The sequence below is a fragment of the Salvelinus namaycush genome, unplaced genomic scaffold, assembly GCF_016432855.1.
Source record: "Salvelinus namaycush isolate Seneca unplaced genomic scaffold, SaNama_1.0 Scaffold570, whole genome shotgun sequence".
In the NCBI taxonomy this organism is placed as follows: domain Eukaryota; kingdom Metazoa; phylum Chordata; class Actinopteri; order Salmoniformes; family Salmonidae; genus Salvelinus; species Salvelinus namaycush.
In genome coordinates this window covers 104,849-122,984 of record NW_024061276.1, presented here as the reverse complement: position 1 = coordinate 122,984, position 18,136 = coordinate 104,849, and the positions used below count along the sequence as shown (strand labels likewise).

Genomic DNA, 18,136 nt, shown 5'->3' with positions numbered 1-18,136 from the left:
GAACGTTGGTTTTCCTAGATATGGCTACTGTATTTTGATCACTACATCCGATGGATTTGTGTAGAGGGTCATTTTTATGTTTTGGTCTTCAAAGTATCACAGCCTATTTCTGCATATTGATTATGAATTTGAACATTGAAAAAGGGTGTTTTGACACTGGGTTGTAAATCAAAAATATGACAACAGGAAGCAGTAACAGTATAATTTAAGTTATGTTTTATGAATATAAAATGGTACTTTTTACAGTTTCTCGATCGCTTTGGCTAATTTTTTTTAAACAGTCTTAACATTTTCTAAACTCTAAGTAAAATTGTCACAACAGTTTTATGGGACATCACAACTCTATTGCCCCCAAAACATTTAATTCATGCTTCAAAATCTAGTTATTTTTCAGTAAATTGGCCAATGCCACCAAAATGAAACAGGTTTTTTTTGTCATTGTGTTGAGCCGTACTGGTCAAAATGTTTAGATGTTTTTTCACCATGGCAACCCTGGAAATGTTTTATATACACATGTCAGTTTTGTTCTACTTCTTTGTTGACACTGACTGCTCACGGTACTATACTAGAATGTCAGTTCTCTCTAGCTGAATGCTGTGGTGTATCACACTGAGCTGTTTAGATACCGATCTCAACAGTCGGTAAAAGTTTGCTGGGGAGAGTCAATACTGTCGTACACAGAAAAAAGGAAATGCACATTTGTGTGTCTACAGTAAATATATTTTTTGTAGCAATGTGTTACATGTAAACAGAAACATTTGCATGTCCATTTTTACATTTCTTACATGTAAAGTCATATAGTGAACAGAAAAATTTGCCACAAAATGACATCCATGTAAAATAAAAAAATGTAAAACAAGCAACAATGAAAACCTGAGGTAGTTCTGTAAAAAAAAAAAAAATGTACCTCCTCACAGTACGTCACACTACAAGTTCCCATCTTCTTGGTGGACATCCTGTCGTTCTTGTTGGTCTGGCCAGAGATTTTTTGTCAACATCACATCATATCTTGGCTAATAATAGAATCCAGTCCCTCTGGGCCCAGACGTCAATTCAACGTTGGTAATTTAATTGAAATGACATGGAAACAACGTTGTTCAACCAGTGATTGAAATAAGCTAGCAAGCTTACCTCAATTACCTCGTTAGACTCTTGTATTGCCCTTGATCATGATTTACAGTTCCGTTACATCACACAGAAGAGAAATTGGATGAAGGCGTCTTCTGAATAGGGAAGTTGTGTTAATTAGGAGCCACAATGCTCGGTCTGAACATTAACAAGCATCGCTTGCGATTAGGTTTTGGAAACAGAAGGACCTTATCTTTTATATCTGCATCTTAAAAAAAAATATATATATATATATACAAAAGGTTCAATTGATACACACCTTAACATTTTGTTGTTGCAAATATATTTTCAAATTTTGGTTTGCGCAAATGTGTAAGCTAGTTCTAAGGCCCTTTCGAGACTGCTCTCCAATCATGTCCTTTCCCAGCCCCCGTACTTTCTGCTGGCCCCGCCCCTTTGTTGCTTCTTCTCGAAAGCGTACAGGCCGCTCTTTGAAAAGCTAGTTAGATAGCTAACTAGAAGAAAATTGGACACTTCGAAATGAAAACATAAAACTTGAGCTGGTGAGTAAAGCATTAGATATCTACCAATGGTCATAACGGGTCGTCCAAACGTCGTTATTAGTCGTTAGCTAGCTAGTGGTTATGCAAACCTATCTGCCCCTCAGACCAGCTGCTGTTTAGCTTGGTAGCTAGCTAGCTAATAGCTCATACTAACCCTTTTGAAGCGGTGCTCAAACTCAGTCGATACACAAATACAATTATTGTTTTCTGACTGGTAACTACATGCAGATCGATTTTAGCTGTAAAGAATCAACGAGTTACTGTTGTACTTTCTGTTCGTGTTAGCTATGTTCGTTAGCTTGTTAGCTAGCGGAATTATGCTTCCAGGTTGGATCCTTCAAAATAAAAGCCGTCATAGGAATATTGAAATTAATTAATGGTCACTGATATTGTTCTATTTAGTAAAAACAAAATATTTAAAATGAATGATATAAAATGTAACGATTTGACACACTTGACAGCAATGGAATCTGACTATACATGTAGATATTGGATCGTACAGAGTGTTTTTGTATTACACCACATCCTCCTATCTACACAGGTGACCTCACAAGGAATTCCCCTCCTGCTCTGGTGGGAGGAAGAAGATCCAGTGTTATGAGAACTCAGAACCTGGGATAACTTGTCTTGGTCTGAGACTCACAAAGCAGCACTTGCTAAAACTCCCAGTGGGAAGAGAGATCTAGGAGACCTTTGAATCCATATGAAAGGAAAGACACCTCACCCTATTTTGGACCAAGACACATTGTAACTCATCAGAATAGGATCATTAAGAATCTGCTGGGACAAAATGGATCGAGAGAAGGGAATGTTGATGGATGAAATCGAAAAGGGTTTATGGAATTTAACCGAGGACAATTTACGTTACCTTTGTGAACGTCATGGACACGGTGGCAAAGATGGCTTCGAAGTTAAAGGCATGGATCACCGCTCGTTGCGTCGTAAAATCCTGGAGGAAATGTGGGACAATACGGATTCAATGAAATCAGAGGAGCAGGGAATATCTTGGTTAGTCCAACTGAAGGAGGACATCAGAAAGATACAGGAGGATGCTAGCAGTGCTGATGAAGATGATGCTGTAGACTGTGACGAAGAATGGAACGGAGAGGGCGGGGTTCAGTTACCTAGCAATGGGTTGGAGGTGGAGCCCATGAGTTCCAGCCAATCTGATGATGATGATGGCGATGTAGACTGTGATGAAGAAAGGGACGAGGAGGTCAGGGATTGGATGGCTAGCGATGGGCTGGAGGTGGAGTTGTCTCCAGAGAGACACACACCAGAGCAGAGAGTGAGAGGGGTGAGTATTTCATTTCCCAGTCTTACATTTTGTTTCGCAGGTCTTTCCTTGATTCCTCGACCTCCTTTTATAAAAGGATCTGATGTTCCTCCTCTTGGTCTTTCTCCACATCTGGGGTGTAATCATTATTCCAAACAGTTGCAAAAAGTTTCACAACAGGGGGGGGAAAAGTGTTTATATTAGACAAAGTCGGGTAGGTCCCTCCCCGTTTTCATTCCGTTGACTTCTGTTTGTGTTGTAGTGAATACACCCCTGGTGTTCCTCCTCTTGGCCTTTCTCATTCAATGGATTTTGAGAAGTAGTTTGAATAATTGAGGATGAGAGGAATTGAGGAAAGACTTGCCGGGTAGGAGATGGTGTCCCACCCTGTTTCATTCGGTCACTATTTTTACCATTTCCAGGACAAGCCTCCCCGGCCCCCCTCCACCCTCTCGAAGTCCCCGGGTCGTGCGTCCCGCGGTAGCGCCCTACTGCGCTGTCTGAAGAAGAGGGTGTCTGTGCAGCTAGACGACAGCAAGACAACTCGCACAGGAGAGAAATCTCACAGCTCGTCTAGTGCTAAACGATGTACGAAAACTCTCCCAGGAGACAGGCCTAGCTCCCATATCTGTGATCACTGTGGGAAGAATTTAGGAAGTCAGAAAAGCCTGAAAAGCCACATGCGCGTTCACACCGAAGACAAACCTCACGAGTGCTCCGAGTGTGGGGAGACGTTCCGTCTGTTAAGAAGCCTTAAAAAACATCAGAAACTTCACACGGGTGAGGTTAGAGGGACGAAGAAAGTCAAAGTCCCGCATCCGTGTCCTCACTGCGGGACGATGCTAGCTTCGAAGAAAGAATTAAAGGATCATCTGCGAATCCGCCACACTGAAAAAACTCAGCTCTGCTCTGAATGTGGCAAGAGATTCTCTAGCACCTACGCCCTGAGGAAACACCAGAGACTACACACTGGGGAGCAGCTCCACCTCTGCCCTGACTGTGGGAAGACCTTCTATACTCAGGCCCACTTGATATCTCACCAGAGGGTCCATGCTGAACACAGGGAAAGGCCGCATGTGTGTCCCGTCTGTGGGAGGGGCTTTACAGCAGCTTCGTCCTTGAAGTCACATCAGAGTATTCACACCGGAGAGAAACCTTACCTCTGCTCTGAATGCGGGAAGAGTTTCAGAACATTAGGACACTTCACAACACACCAGAAGCAGCATGTAGAAGCAAAGCCATCTTTCCCTTGCCCTGTTTGCAATCAGTGTCTCTCAACAAAGCGCAACCTGCTATTTCACCAGAGAATGCACACGGGAGAGAAGCCTTACCACTGCACTCAGTGTGACCGGCGCTTTGTTAATGAGCAGAAATTGAAAAGTCATCAGCGTGTACACACTGGAGAGAAGCCCTACCTTTGCTCCCAGTGTGGGAAAAGTTTTGCTCTTTCACAAAATCTTAAAAAGCATCTCAGGGTGCATTCAGGTGAGAGGCGTTACAGATGTACCTATTGTGTAAAGAGTTTCATTTCTTCATCTGGTCTGAAATCACACCTGCAAACACACACTGGAGTGAAACCCTGCCACTGCCCTGAATGTGGGAAAGGTTTCTCAGAGAAGAGAGCTCTGAAGAATCACATGCTCACACACGGGAGAGAAACCGCTCCAACGTTCCAATGTCTGTGAGAATGTAACCCAGGAGATACACACTGGGGTTGAAGAGCATAAATAACTGCCATTAGACTGAGTCGCTCTGGATAAGAGCGTCTGCTAAATGACTAAAACATTTTTAAAATACAACTTAGATATATTGTACACCGCTGCCTTCCCGACTCCCACGTGATAGTTCATTTGTCTTATTTTCTCTGAAAAGGCTAACTAAGAAACTACCATAACTAGTTATTTGGTGTCTGGGTGTTCTGTTTATGAGTTGTCTGCTTGCTTTGAACTGTTCTATCTAGCCTGAATCCAGAACCTGTTTTGTGCTAGTATCTATGTGTGTGTGTGTATATATGTATATATGACTCCCATTTTGGCATGTATTTAACAGTGCAGTACCAATGTGACCACTAAAAGGACACCACTTGCCTGTTTTTTAAATGTTGTGACGTTGCTTCACTTGTCTTCTACTATGGTGGGCTCGCGCTATGGCAGTTTTAGAAGAAGTCTGCCAAGACAACTGTACAAATCTGAACGAAGCAACTAGATAAGTACATTATGACATCTTATTCCCGAGGTAACGGACACGCCTGCACCGATCTGTCTCGTATCTTTTGCAAAGAGTCATGGGATTGATCAAAAGGACCCCGCCTACAATGGGCTGTTATAACGTTCAAAATAATACTGAAGTGAGGTAAATTTCTTTGTCAAAACAGGCTGAATTGAAGCGAAATCAATATTTATTTTTAGTTTTTTTTGTTGCTGAGGATATCTTAGTCGTTGTAAATAAGAATTTGTTCTTTACTGACTTGCCTAGTTAAATCAAAAATATATATTTTTGGATGACGTGATAATATCATTACTGCTCGCGGCACTCCCTGTGCACATTGAGTGCTAGTGTGCATGTGAGTTGGTCCCAATGAAAAGGCTGCAACCCGGAGATATATAGTGCGGCAGGTAACCTAGCGGTTAAGAGCATTGGGCCAGTAACCGAAAGGTTGCTGGTTCGAATCCCTGAGAAAATTAGGTGAAAAATCTGCCCTTGAGCAAGGCACTTAACCCTAATTGCTCCTGTAAATCGCTCTGGATTAGAGCGTCTGCTAAATGTTTTAAAATGTTTTATATGGACCGTCCACAAGTCAGCGTTTTGCGAACGTGAGTAGGTTACGTTGAAAACAACAGTCTTCCATTTTGAATGCTGTCTCCAGTTAATTTATAGGCCGAGGCTAGGAATATAAAGTTTTCACCTCCGCCTCTGTCCCTCCCCTTTTTAGAAGCATATTTCTCAAAACTAAGGATACAAATCATGTTTTGCGTATGTGTTTATTTTACACACACATTGAAGTTTCTCTCTTTTAATCTATGCTTTACTCCCCCTCTTCTGAACCCTCGACCAATGTGATCGACATGGTGCTGTAGCCTCTGTATCTGCCTCATATATTTCTGAACAGCTGGAATATATAAACTCTGTGGCGATTTTGAAAGAATATTCCCAAAAATATATATGTGAAGGCTAACTGTCTGTTGTGAGGGCGGATATTGCCTTGAATAAGACGCAGTCTACACGCTGCATTGGAGCAAAAACGAACAGCGTTTTGTGTGATGATGTCATCTTCATAGTTAAACTGCCATATAGCCAGAGTTCCTGAACACTAAATGCGTCCTCCATAAGCTAGCTAGCTACTGGCAACATTTATGTTATCGCAATAAATGAGTTTGTACTAATAATAATATCCATGAATTAAATGGCAGTTTAGAAGAAGTCTGAAGAAGCAACTAGCTACATATGTGTTTATATATTTATTTAAAGGTCTAGGCTCCAATTCTTCTGAATGAGTGTATCTCTATCCGCTTCTTGTAATGTGTCATTGCTTAATAACTAATGAATGATATTTTAACAGACCCACGTTATGTTCCCCGGGCGCTGAAGACGTCGATTTATGGCGGCCTCCCCGCACCGCTCTGATTCAGAGGGGTTGGGTTAAATGCATTTCAGTTGAAGGTATTCAGTTGTACAACTGACTAGGTGTCCCCCTTTCCTTTCCGTTTCCATAGTAATGGACCGACAGGTAACATAAAGTGTTTTAATTGGCTGTTGCATTTCAGTTGAAGGTATTCAGTTGTACAACTGACTAGGTATCCCCCCTCTCCCCTGGACTGCCAGGAATCATCTTTTAGTTCTACATCAATACATGCACAATTCATCATGTAGATTATACTGTTCATAGTGTAGTTTTTAGCTTACACTGTTCATAGTGTAGTCAGTAGTTTTTAGCTTACACTGTCCATAGTGTACATACTGTATGTGAATTGTGTAAATGCTGCGTGTATATCTAGTTTGTTGTCTGTCTGTAGCCTATATTCTGTTTGTTGTGTCAGCGCCATATCACCGAGTCGAATTCCTGTACATGCAAATGTGTTTGGCGAATAAAGGTGATTCTCCGTTCCATCTGTTGATTGGAGGAGGAAGTTACAGATGTTGACATGATGTCTCACACAGTTGTTCATCTAAAGTTTCATTCTGATATGTTTTTTTTTGTTGTTGTTTAAAAATTAAACACGTGTTTTTCAAATAATAAGTCATGTTTGTTCCTGCTTGGCCCAAGTGGTGATACTGGTTCGGATGCTGAGTCATGAAGTTGAGCTAATCTTTCAGTCTTGTATCTTTCTTAATCCAGGGTTTCCCAACCAATCTTTGTCCTCTGGACACCAAGGGTTGCCACGTTTTGATTTTTGCCCCCCTCCCCCACACAGCTGATTCAAATAATCAACTAATCATCAAGATTTGACCATTTGAATCAGCTGTGTAGTGTTAGGGCACAAACCAAAACGTGCACCCTTTGGGGTCCTGAGGCCCGAGTTTGGGAAACGCTGACTTCATCCCGGCAGAAGCTAAAGCGGTTTGAAGTAGATAGAAATTGGGATGTATTCATTAGTTGCAGACCATAGCAAACAGTTTTGCAACGTAAAATGTTATGCAATGAAAACTAGTTTCGTTTTGACAAATTCCTAGTGAATACACCCAATGGATTAATTTATAGATAATTTCATAAAACTACTTTCAAGTTTGCTTTCACCACCCCATTTGGTAAATTGCTCAATCATAAACATAAAACGAGTGAAAATCACCTGTAAACTCACTGGACACTCCTCTTTCTCTCTGTGCCGTGTCATTACATAGGCACGTGGGATAGTACGTGTACTGAGTAATTGTTCTTATTATTTAGCTATGATGCAATATAGTGTATCTATGACCTCAATGAGCATAGTCGTATTACTATTGTCGACTCTCTCTACCCTCGGCCTTCTGCTCTCATGTCCTTTCTGCTAGCCTCGCCCCTTTGTTTTCTTCTCATCTGGAACGTGAACAGGCCGCTTGCGTTTCAACAGGTAGCTGGAAGACGACTGAATACTAAGAAAGGATTATGTTACAATCGAACCGGTGAGTAAATCATTAGGTATCTACTAACGGCCAGAAGGGGTCGTCCAACAGATGTAATTAGCAAGTAGTTAGGTTTACATAACCGCTGATTTAGCTGGCTAGCTGCTCTTCAGACTAGCTGCTTTTTTAGCTTGCATGCTAGCTAGCTAATTGCTCCTGTAAACAATGTTTAAGCTGTAGTCAAACTGAGTCGATATTCGAATAAAATGAATGTTTTCTGACTCGTAGCTACAGGCATCTCGATTGTAGCTATTTGAAATCAACGAGTTACTGTTGTATTTTCTGTCTGTATTAGCCATGTTAGCTAACGTTAGCTGCTTCTTCTTCTTTAGGATTTGGTTGGCGGATCGCATCCAACCTTTAGGTGCGTACAGCGCCACCTACTGTACTGGTGTGAGGCCATTCGGCCTACGTACGTTAATTGATATGGTAATACAAAATTAGGGGAAATGAAAATTGCCCTGCCAACTATTAGCCCTCTATATAAAAAAAAAAACACCACCCCATTCCACTATTCTCTCTTCTAATTCTACTCCAGACCAATGGTCTGAGAGAACAGAACACTACCACTCAACACCCCCCTGCAGCTGTTTTGCAGTAAATCCTCTGTCTCAAGTACTTCTCAGCCACTGCCACCACAACCTCTATTTTCTGTGACTTCTGATCCATTTCTGCAGTAACAACCGTGTCGATGAACGCTAAAAAGCCCCACCTTACTGAATCACATTATTTCCTTCACTCTGCCTTGGTCTCTGCCTACTCACAGGAATCCTGTCAGTATCCCTCAGCCTGTAACCATCGTTCTCTACCACTGTCCACTGCCTCAGCATGCAACACCTTCTGTACTCCTCTAAACCTGGCAACCTCAACCTGTCTTTCTCTCACCTGACACCTCCGATCTCCAACCCCATGGGCATCCCCACAACTAACACACAACTTTCTCCAACGATACTACACATTGCTTCGTCTTATGCCCTCCTGAACACTTCTCACATCTAGGAATCTCCCTCCTACACACTGCTGCAACATGGCCATAAACTTGACACCTAAAACACCATAGTATTTTCAGAACAAAAGCAGAATAACTTAGACTTTCTAACTTAACCATGTCGGGCAAAGACTCTACATCGAAACTCAGCAGGACAGACAATGTCTTCTCTGTTTCCCCACCAGGTCTGCGTCGCACCAAACAGGTGTTACAGACACTGGGGAATCTTCCATTTCAACTGATCCTCCTCAACACTTAACCCCCCCCATGTATCACTCCTTTTAAAGACACCCTGCGCCATAGAGCAAAGCACATGTCCCTAATCACGTGATCCGTAGCGCCCAATCCCCCTGGACTGAAGAAACACAGTAAATCATCACTAATCCACTCCAAGTTACTCTCACCACCTCAATAGTCCCAAACCTCTTCTCCACCCAACCTGACAGCACATATGGATCTTCCAATAAAATGCAAGGATCCATTCTCTCCACAAATCTCACTCTCACTGGGCCAGAATTATCCTCTTGACGAGGCCCGAACTCGGCGGTCCTCGCCGCAGGTGAGCTTGTAGTAGCTGTTGGATCCTTCCAAATAAAAACAAGTCGCTGCAGCCCAATATGGCGACCGGAGTATGGGAGAGTGGGTGTGTCGGAGGGAGTGGGTGTATGGAAAGCGAATCAGCTAATTGGGCAGATTTGTTTGCCACTCAAGAACGTTTTGTGTGGCTGATTGGGCTGCACAGCGAATCGATAAGTCAGCGACCAGTGTTGTATCGGTCTGCATGCCGACTTGAAGTGCTTCCTACTGGGTATCACAGCAACACCGGGACACAGTGCTCTTCGCTCCCGCTTAAGAAGAACTACTGTCCAGTATCGGACTGCCTGCCGACTTGAAGTGCTTCATTCTGGGTATCACAGTCGTGTCGCCGGCGGCAGCTAACGTGGCCATGTTTTTCTCTCACAAGATTTTATCTCAAGTAGAATAGCAGCCTACACAAGAAATAACTTCTACTGATCACCAACTAGATGCCACCTTGATACATAGCCTACATGCTACTAAATGGGGGGGCATGAACGGCAACGCCGGGACACAGTGCCCTTCGCTCCCGCTTGACAAGCACTACTGTCCAGCAACGGCGTGGGAAGTAGCTACCTAGTAGCCAATAGCAGGATGACAGTCACAGTAAGCACACACATGCAACTCATGAAGCATTTTAATCAAAAATATACAATCGTCAGTGAAAATGTATAATTATTTGTGTAAAAACGAACAATGAAATACGACTGACTCATCCTCTGGCTTCAGAACAGAAGTCCAAACTCTCGGGGTATGGAAGCTCAATGTACGGTTGTTGCGTTTTAAGAAACGGAAAAAACACAACTTATAGCAGAGTGCTTTTGACACACCCACTACTTTCCTTTCGACACACCCACCCCTTTTGACACGCCCACTACTTTCCTTTCGACACACCCACCCCTTTTGACACACCCACTACTTTCCTTTCGACACACCCACCCCTTTCTACACGCCCACTACTTTCCTTTCGACACACCCACCCCTTTTGACACGCCCACTACTTTCCTTTCGACACACCCACCCCTTTCTACACGCCCACTACTTTCCTTTGGACACACCCACCCCTTTTGACACACCTACCCCTTTTGACACGCCCACCCCTTTCCTTTAAACTGATGGGCGATTCACGACATACAGTACCAGTCAAGAGTTTGGACACACCTACTACACCTTCCAGGGTTTTCCTTTATTTTTACTATTTACTACATTGTAGAATAATAGTGAAGACATCAAAACTATGGAATCATGTAGGAAACAAACAAAAAAATATTTATTTATTTGAGATTCTTCAAAGTAGCCACTTAATATTCTCTCAACCAGCTTCATGAGGAATGCTTTTCCAACAGTCTTAAAGAAGGTCCCACATATGCTGAGCACTTGTTGGATGCTTTTCCTTCACTCTGCGGTCCAACTCATCCCAAACCATCTCAATTGGGTTGAGGTCAGGTGATTGTTTGTAAACAAACACTATATAGTCCCAAAATATAGTTAAAACTGTAATTTAGATTTCATGGATGGCCAGTCCTTGCATCTATAGCTCTGTCAATGAATTTGAGAGTGGTTAGATTTCTCCTGCCCCATCCCTCCGCTTTTTATCAAAACAGGGTCGGGGATTACGCTTTGTTATTGTTTGAACTGCTGATCGGTGCTTTAAGTAAAAAATGTAAGATTGACAATCTAATGTTGAAAATGGTTTGATTTGACAGACTCCGCAATAATAGAATGCAGCTACACATCTAGATAGATGGTAAAAACTGTTTGTGTTTTTCACACCATGTTCTCCTATTTCCACAGGTGACCTCACAAGGAGATTCCACAGGTGACCTCACAAGGAGATTCCACTGCTCTGGTGACAGGAAGAAGATCTGGTGTTATGACAACTCCAGATATGGGTTCTCTATTTTTTTCTTAACACTTATTTTTCTTAAAACTGCATTGTTGTTGAAGGGCTTGTAAGTAAGCATTTCACTGTAAGGTTTACACATGTTGTATTTGGCGCATGTGAAAAATAACATTTGATTTGACACAGGAGAGAGACACAGCTCCATTCAATAACCAGTTCTTATTGCTACTTTTACCAAGAAACATTCAAACTCTGCTGGGACAAAAATGAATCGAGAGGAGGGAGCGTTGATGGATGAAATTGAAAAGAGTTTATGGAATTTGACTGAGGACAATTTACGTTACCTTTGTGAACGTTATGGCCAAGATGCATCCGAAGTTAAAGGCATGGATCACCGCTCGCTGAGGCGTAAAATCATGGAGGAAATGTGGGACAATACGGATTCAATGAAATTGAAGGAGCAGGGAATGTCTTGGTTAGTCCAACTGAAAGAGGACATCAGGAGGATACAGGAGGATGCTAGTGGTGCACCGTCGAGTCCCCTCCAGGCTGATGATGCTGTAGACTGGGATGAAGAGTGGAGCGGAGAGGGAAGGGCTGGGTTACCTAGCAACGGGTTGGAGGCGGAGTCCGTGAGTCCCAGACAATCCAACGACGCTGCAGACTGCGATGTGGAGGACGCGGATTGGTTACCTAGCAACAGACTGGAGGCGGAGTTATCTCCAGAAAGGCACACACTAGAGCAAAGAGTGAGAGGCGTGAGTATTTATTTTCCCAGTCGGAAAGGGAGTGTATTTTTTGTCCCAGTAAGAAAGGGAGTATTTATTTATTGTCCCAGTCGGAAAGGGAATGTTTGTCCCAGTCGGAAAGGGAATGTTTGTCCCAGTCGGAAAGGGAATGTTTGTCCCAGTCGGAAAGGGAGTGTTTATTGTCCCAGTTGGAAAGGGAGTATTTATTGTCCCAGTTGGAAAGGGAGTATTTATTGTCTCAGTAAGAAAGGGAGTGTTTATTTTCCCAGTCGGAAAGGGAGTGTTTATTTTTTGTCCCAGTAAGAAAGGGAGTATTTATTTATTGTCCCAGTCGGAAAGGGAGTGTTTATTTATTTATTGGCCCAGTCGGAAAGGGAGTGTTTGTCCCAGTCGGAAAGGGATTGTTTATTTATTTATTGGCCCAGTCGGAAAGGGAGTGTTTATTGTCCCAGTCGGAAAGGGAGTGTTTATTGTCCCAGTCGGAAAGGGAGTGTTTATTGTCCCAGTCGGAAAGGGAGTGTTTATTGTCCCAGTCGGAAAGGGAGTGTTTATTGTCCCAGTCGGAAAGGGAGTGTTTATTGTCCCAGTCGGAAAGGGAGTGTTTATTGTCCCAGTCGGAAAGGGAGTGTTTATTGTCCCAGTCGGAAAGGGAGTGTTTATTGTCCCAGTCGGAAAGGGAGTGTTTATTGTCCCAGTCGGAAAGGGAGTGTTTATTGTCCCAGTCGGAAAGGGAGTGTTTATTGTCCCAGTCGGAAAGGGAGTGTTTATTGTCCCAGTCGGAAAGGGAGTGTTTATTGTCCCAGTCGGAAAGGGAGTGTTTATTGTCCCAGTCGGAAAGGGAGTGTTTATTGTCCCAGTCGGAAAGTGTCCCAGTCGGAAAGGGAGTGTTTATTGTCCCAGTCGGAAAGGGAGTGTTTATTGTCCCAGTCGGAAAGGGAGTGTTTATTGTCCCAGTCGGAAAGGGAGTGTTTATTGTCCCAGTCGGAAAGGGAGTGTTTATTGTCCCAGTCGGAAAGGGAGTGTTTATTGTCCCAGTCGGAAAGGGAGTGTTTATTGTCCCAGTCGGAAAGGGAGTGTTTATTGTCCCAGTCGGAAAGGGAGTGTTTATTGTCCCAGTCGGAAAGGGAGTGTTTATTGTCCCAGTCGGAAAGGGAGTGTTTATTGTCCCAGTCGGAAAGGGAGTGTTTATTGTCCCAGTCGGAAAGGGAGTGTTTATTGTCCCAGTCGGAAAGGGAGTGTTTATTGTCCCAGTCGGAAAGGGAGTGTTTATTGTCCCAGTCGGAAAGGGAGTGTTTATTGTCCCAGTCGGAAAGGGAGTGTTTATTGTCCCAGTCGGAAAGGGAGTGTTTATTGTCCCAGTCGGAAAGGGAGTGTTTATTGTCCCAGTCGGAAAGGGAGTGTTTATTGTCCCAGTCGGAAAGGGAGTGTTTATTGTCCCAGTCGGAAAGGGAGTGTTTATTGTCCCAGTCGGAAAGGGAGTGTTTCTTTTCCCAGTCAGTGTTTCTCAACAGTCCTTCATTGATTCCTCAACTTCCTTCTATAAAAGACATTGGAGGAGAATATCTGAGGATCTTCCTCTTGACCTTTCTCCTTTTTGAGAAGGAGGTTACATAATCGTGGATGAGGGGAATTTAAAGACTTTAAAATTAATTGACCGTTAGAAGAGCATTTCCCACCCTGATTAATTCCGTCTCTATTTTTGTGATTTACAGGACACGTCTCTCCCGAAGACCCTGTGTCGTGCCTCTCCCGGTAGCGTCTTCATTTTGGGTCTGAAGAGGGTGTCTGTGCAGCTGATGGACTGCAGGAAAACACCGGAGCAGAAAACCCGCAAGAAAACCCACTCCTGTGCTCAGTGTGGGAAGAGTTTTGCCACAAAAGACATTCTGGAGCGACATCTGCTAACTCACACTGGAGAGAAACAGAAAAATATATGTGCTGAATGTGGGGGAGTATTCAGTACATTTTCCAGCCTTACCAGGCATCTGAAAACTCATACTGGAGAGAAATGTCATGTTTCTGAAACCACATGCTCTGAATGCAGAAAGACATTCAGTACACATTCCAGTCTTAGGAGACATCTGCTAACTCACACTGGAGAGAAACCGTACGTTTGCGCTCGTGGGAAGAATTTCAATGATCCAGGAAACTTGAAGAAACACATCTTTAGAACTCACTCAGGAGAACATTTTGAAGAGGAACCTTCCAAAAACAATGTTGGTTCCTCAGAACATGATGTGGCCGTGAAGAAACAAGTCCTTCATCCATGTGCTCACTGTGGTAAGAAGTTGTCAACCAAAACAAGACTAAAGATTCACCTGAAGACCCACACTGGAGACAAACCTCACGTCTGCCCCGACTGCGGGAAGAGTTTTGCTTTCCGTCCCTCCTTGACCAAACATCAGAAACTTTGTCATTCAGAGCACGGAGGAGTGAAACGGCACAAATGTTCAGTCTGTGGGAAAGTCTTTAATCAACCAGGAGCCTTGAGGTCCCATCAAAGAACCCACACTGGAGAGAAACCCCACCTCTGCTCCGACTGTGGGAAGAGTTTCTGTTTTCGTTCGTCTCTGAGAAGACATCAGGTACTCCACGCAGGAGACAGTGCGAAGCCCCACGTGTGCTCTGTCTGTGGGAAAGGCTTCAGAGATTCTGGATACTTAAAAAAACATCAATCTATCCATTCAGGAGAGAAACCTCACCTCTGCTCCGATTGTGGAAAAACTTTCACGTCCTTCCTTAGCTTAACAAATCATTCCAAATCACATCGTCTAGATAGAGACCAATTCCAATGCCCTGAATGTAAGCGCCATTTCCCAACAAAGGAAAGGCTGTCAAGCCACCAGAGGACGCATACTGGTGAAAAGCCTTTCTGCTGCTCCCAATGCCACAAGCGCTTCTCTCATTCAAATAGTTATCAAAGGCACCTTCGTATGCACTCCGGTGAGAAACCCTTTGTGTGTCCTCTCTGTGGGAAGCGATTTAACGACTCTTCGAACCTTAGAACACATGTTAGAAGACATAAAGGAGAGAAGGTAGGAAAGACACAGGTCTCTGAGCCATGCCCTCACTGTGGGAAGAGGCTGGCTTCTAAGGCAGGGTTAGAGACTCACCTGCGGATCCACACTGGAGAGAAACCTCACCTCTGCGCCAACTGCGGCAAGCGCTTTACCTTCCTCTCCGCCTTGAGAAGACATCAGAAAACGCAGCACAGAGAGCAAGTAGCAAAGCCACACGTCTGTTCTGTCTGTGGGAAAGGCTTCGTGGAGTCAGGAGCGCTGAAGAAACATGTGGTGACCCACGAGGAGAAACAGCACCTTTGCTCCGATTGCGGGAAGAGTTTCAGGGTGCTTCAGGCCTTGTCGATTCATCAGAAAACCAAGCATCAGAAAACAAATGAGCAAGTAAGAGAGAACAATTCGTACCTCTGCCTTACTTGCGGCCAGGAATTCAATTCAAAGCATAGATTGGTAATCCACGAGAGAAAGCACACAGGAGAGAAACCTTACCAATGCTCCCAGTGTGGCAGGTGCTTCGCTGATAAGACTAACATGAGACGTCACCAGACGGTGCACACAGGAGAGAAACCATTCCAATGCTCCGTCTGCGACATGAAGTTCTCTCAAGTTGCCTCTTTAATACGGCACCGGCTAATACACTCGGGTCAGAAACCGCACCACTGCACTTACTGTGACAAGAGTTTCTCTCAGTCGAACACGCTGAAAACGCACATACTAACCCACACCGGAGAGAAACCGTACCAGTGCCCCGACTGTGGGAAGGGTTTCACTGAAAAGAAAGCCATTAAGAAACACCAACGCGACACACACGGGACAGGGGCACACAGCAACACACTGCTGTCTCATAGAGATTGAGTCAAGACCGGAGCCCTCGAGCAAAGCCGTACCAATGTCCTGACTGTAGAAAATGTTCCTCCGAGAAAAGAGCTCTTGTGAAAAACCAGAAGACACACAGGAGACAGCACCCCCTATTGTTTCATTTTGATCTGAAGGTTTAAGAATGTTTTAAAATAAACATGTGCTTTTTAAAATAATGTTTTTTTTCTCCACTTGGCCCCAATTGTGAGTCTGGTTTGGATACAGTCATGAATTTGAGCTCAGAACATTTTCTGGTCTTGAATGTGATGTTTATTTTTGTAGCTGTATAGATGAACCTCTCTGTCGCAGGCGTGCTGCTAGCGACCCACCTCGACAACATCCGGTGAAATTGCAGAGCGCCAAATTCAAAATACAGAAATAGTCATAATAAACATTCATAAAAAATACAAGTGTTATACATCGGCTTAAAGATTAACTTCTTGTTAATCCAGCCGCTTTGTCAGATTTCAAAAAGGCTTTACGGGGAAAGCATACCATGCGATTATCTGAGGACAGCGCCCACTTACAAAAGCATACAAACATTTTCCAACAAAGTAGAGTAGTCACGAAAGTCAGAAATAGCGATAAAATCACTTACCTTTGAAAATCTTCATCTGGTTGCAGTCACAAGAGTCCCAGCTACACAATAAATGTTTGTTTTGTTTGATAAGGTCCCTCTTTATATCCCAAAAACTCTGTTGGCGCGTTTTGTTCAGTAATCCACTGGCTCAAAGGGGCTCAAAACATGCAGACGAATACATCCTAATAGTACCGGTAAAGTTCGTCGAAAAACATGTCAAACGATGTTTATAATTAATCCTCAGGTTGTCAATTTTCTAAATAATCGATAGAATTTCAACTGGACAATATTCAATAGAAAGGAAAAACAACGGCCACGCACGCAAAACAGTACTGCTTCCTCAGTCCACTGACAGAAAGGTCTCATTCTTCTTCATTTTCCAGAAAACAAGCCTGAAACAATGTCTAAAGACTGTTGACATCTAGTGGAAGCCATAGGAACTGCAATCTGGGTCCTAACCCATTAGATAGTCTATAGGCATTCAATTGAAAACCACCCACATCAAAATAATCCCACTTCCTGGATGGATTTTCCTCAGGTTTTCGCCTGCCATATCAGTTCTGTTATACTCACAGACATTATCTTAACAGTTTTGGAAACTTTAGAGTGTTTTCTATCCAAATCTACCAATTGTATGCATATCCTAGCTTCTGGGCCTGAGTAACAGGCAGTTTACTTTGGGCACGCTTGTCATCCAGACGTCAAAATACTGCCCCCAAGCCCAAAGAAGTTAATCATCTGGAAGCTAAAGTGGTCTCAAGTGGATAGAAACATGGATTTATATATTGATATTTCAATAATACTATTGCATTCATCTGCTGGTTTTTGGCAAATTGCTCAATCATAAACATAAACATTCTAACCAAACTAGTGAAATCACCAGCAAACTGACCATCCTTTCTGAGCTGTATCATCATGACATGGGCGTTTACCCAGCGTAGGTAAAACAGATCATTTCATGGGTACGTGTATTTACTCAACAATCATCCTATTGAGTGTTAGGTTTTATGTAGCGATGCAGTGTGTCCATGTCCTCGATGAGGACATCTTCATTAGTTTTCTCCTCTCGCACCTCTTTACATGTGATAGGAAAGCATCCAACAGGAAGGTGGGATTACTGCCAGGAAACAGAGACAGTGGAGCATGTTCTGATACAGTGTGGTCAGTAGGAGAGAGACTGATACAGTGTGGTCAGTAGGAGAGAGACTGATACAGTGTGGTCAGTAGTAGAGACTGATACAGTGTGGTCAGTAGTAGAGACTGATACAGTGTGGTCAGTAGTAGAGACTGATACAGTGTGGTCAGTAATAGAGACTGATACAGTGTGGTCAGTAGTAGGAGAGACTGATACAGTGTGGTCAGTAGGAGAGAGACTGATACAGTGTGGTCAGTAGTAGAGAGACTGATACAGTGTGGTCAGTAGTAGAGAGACTGGTCAGTAGTAGAGAGACTGATACAGTGTGGTCAGTAGTAGAGACTGATACAGTGTGGTCAGTAGTAGAGAGACTGATACAG

General features: G+C 43.4%; 2 protein-coding genes across 5 annotated transcripts; both read left to right on the top strand.

Annotated features, from left to right (window-relative positions):
- The first annotated feature begins 1,521 nt into the window (after nucleotides 1-1,521).
- Nucleotides 1,522-7,138, top strand: LOC120041887 (gastrula zinc finger protein XlCGF26.1-like). Of its 2 annotated transcripts, XM_038986748.1 has the most exons (4): nucleotides 1,522-1,631; nucleotides 2,173-2,928; nucleotides 3,330-4,160; nucleotides 4,252-7,138. In XM_038986748.1, the coding sequence occupies exons 2-4, from the start codon at nucleotides 2,422-2,424 to the stop codon at nucleotides 4,282-4,284; spliced, it is 1,371 nt and encodes a 456-aa protein (XP_038842676.1). In that variant the 5' UTR covers nucleotides 1,522-1,631; nucleotides 2,173-2,421; the 3' UTR covers nucleotides 4,285-7,138. The 2 variants fall into 2 exon arrangements, with proteins under 2 accessions (XP_038842676.1, XP_038842675.1); XM_038986747.1 differs by having other exon boundaries at nucleotides 3,330-7,138.
- Nucleotides 7,139-7,763: 625 nt separating this feature from the next.
- LOC120041891 (zinc finger protein 665-like) lies at nucleotides 7,764-16,208 on the top strand. Of its 3 annotated transcripts, none has more exons than XM_038986752.1 (4): nucleotides 7,764-8,007; nucleotides 8,340-8,371; nucleotides 11,366-12,172; nucleotides 13,876-16,208. In XM_038986752.1, exons 3-4 carry the CDS (start codon nucleotides 11,681-11,683, stop codon nucleotides 16,036-16,038), a joined length of 2,655 nt encoding a protein of 884 aa, XP_038842680.1. In that variant the 5' UTR covers nucleotides 7,764-8,007; nucleotides 8,340-8,371; nucleotides 11,366-11,680; the 3' UTR covers nucleotides 16,039-16,208. The 3 variants fall into 3 exon arrangements, with proteins under 3 accessions (XP_038842680.1, XP_038842679.1, XP_038842681.1); XM_038986751.1 differs by having other exon boundaries at nucleotides 8,340-8,436; XM_038986753.1 differs by lacking the exon at nucleotides 8,340-8,371.
- The last annotated feature ends 1,928 nt before the right edge of the window (nucleotides 16,209-18,136 follow it).

Excerpts from the sequence above, each read along its gene's own strand:
- LOC120041887 (XM_038986747.1), top strand. The coding sequence starts at position 2,422 with ATGGATCGAGAGAAGGGAATGTTGATGGATGAAATCGAAAAGGGTTTA. Across the intron at positions 2,929-3,329 it reads CAGAGCAGAGAGTGAGAGGG|GACAAGCCTCCCCGGCCCCC; the intron begins GTGAGTATTTCA and ends TACCATTTCCAG.
- LOC120041891 (XM_038986753.1), top strand. The coding sequence starts at position 11,681 with ATGAATCGAGAGGAGGGAGCGTTGATGGATGAAATTGAAAAGAGTTTA. Across the intron at positions 12,173-13,875 it reads TAGAGCAAAGAGTGAGAGGC|GACACGTCTCTCCCGAAGAC; the intron begins GTGAGTATTTAT and ends TGTGATTTACAG.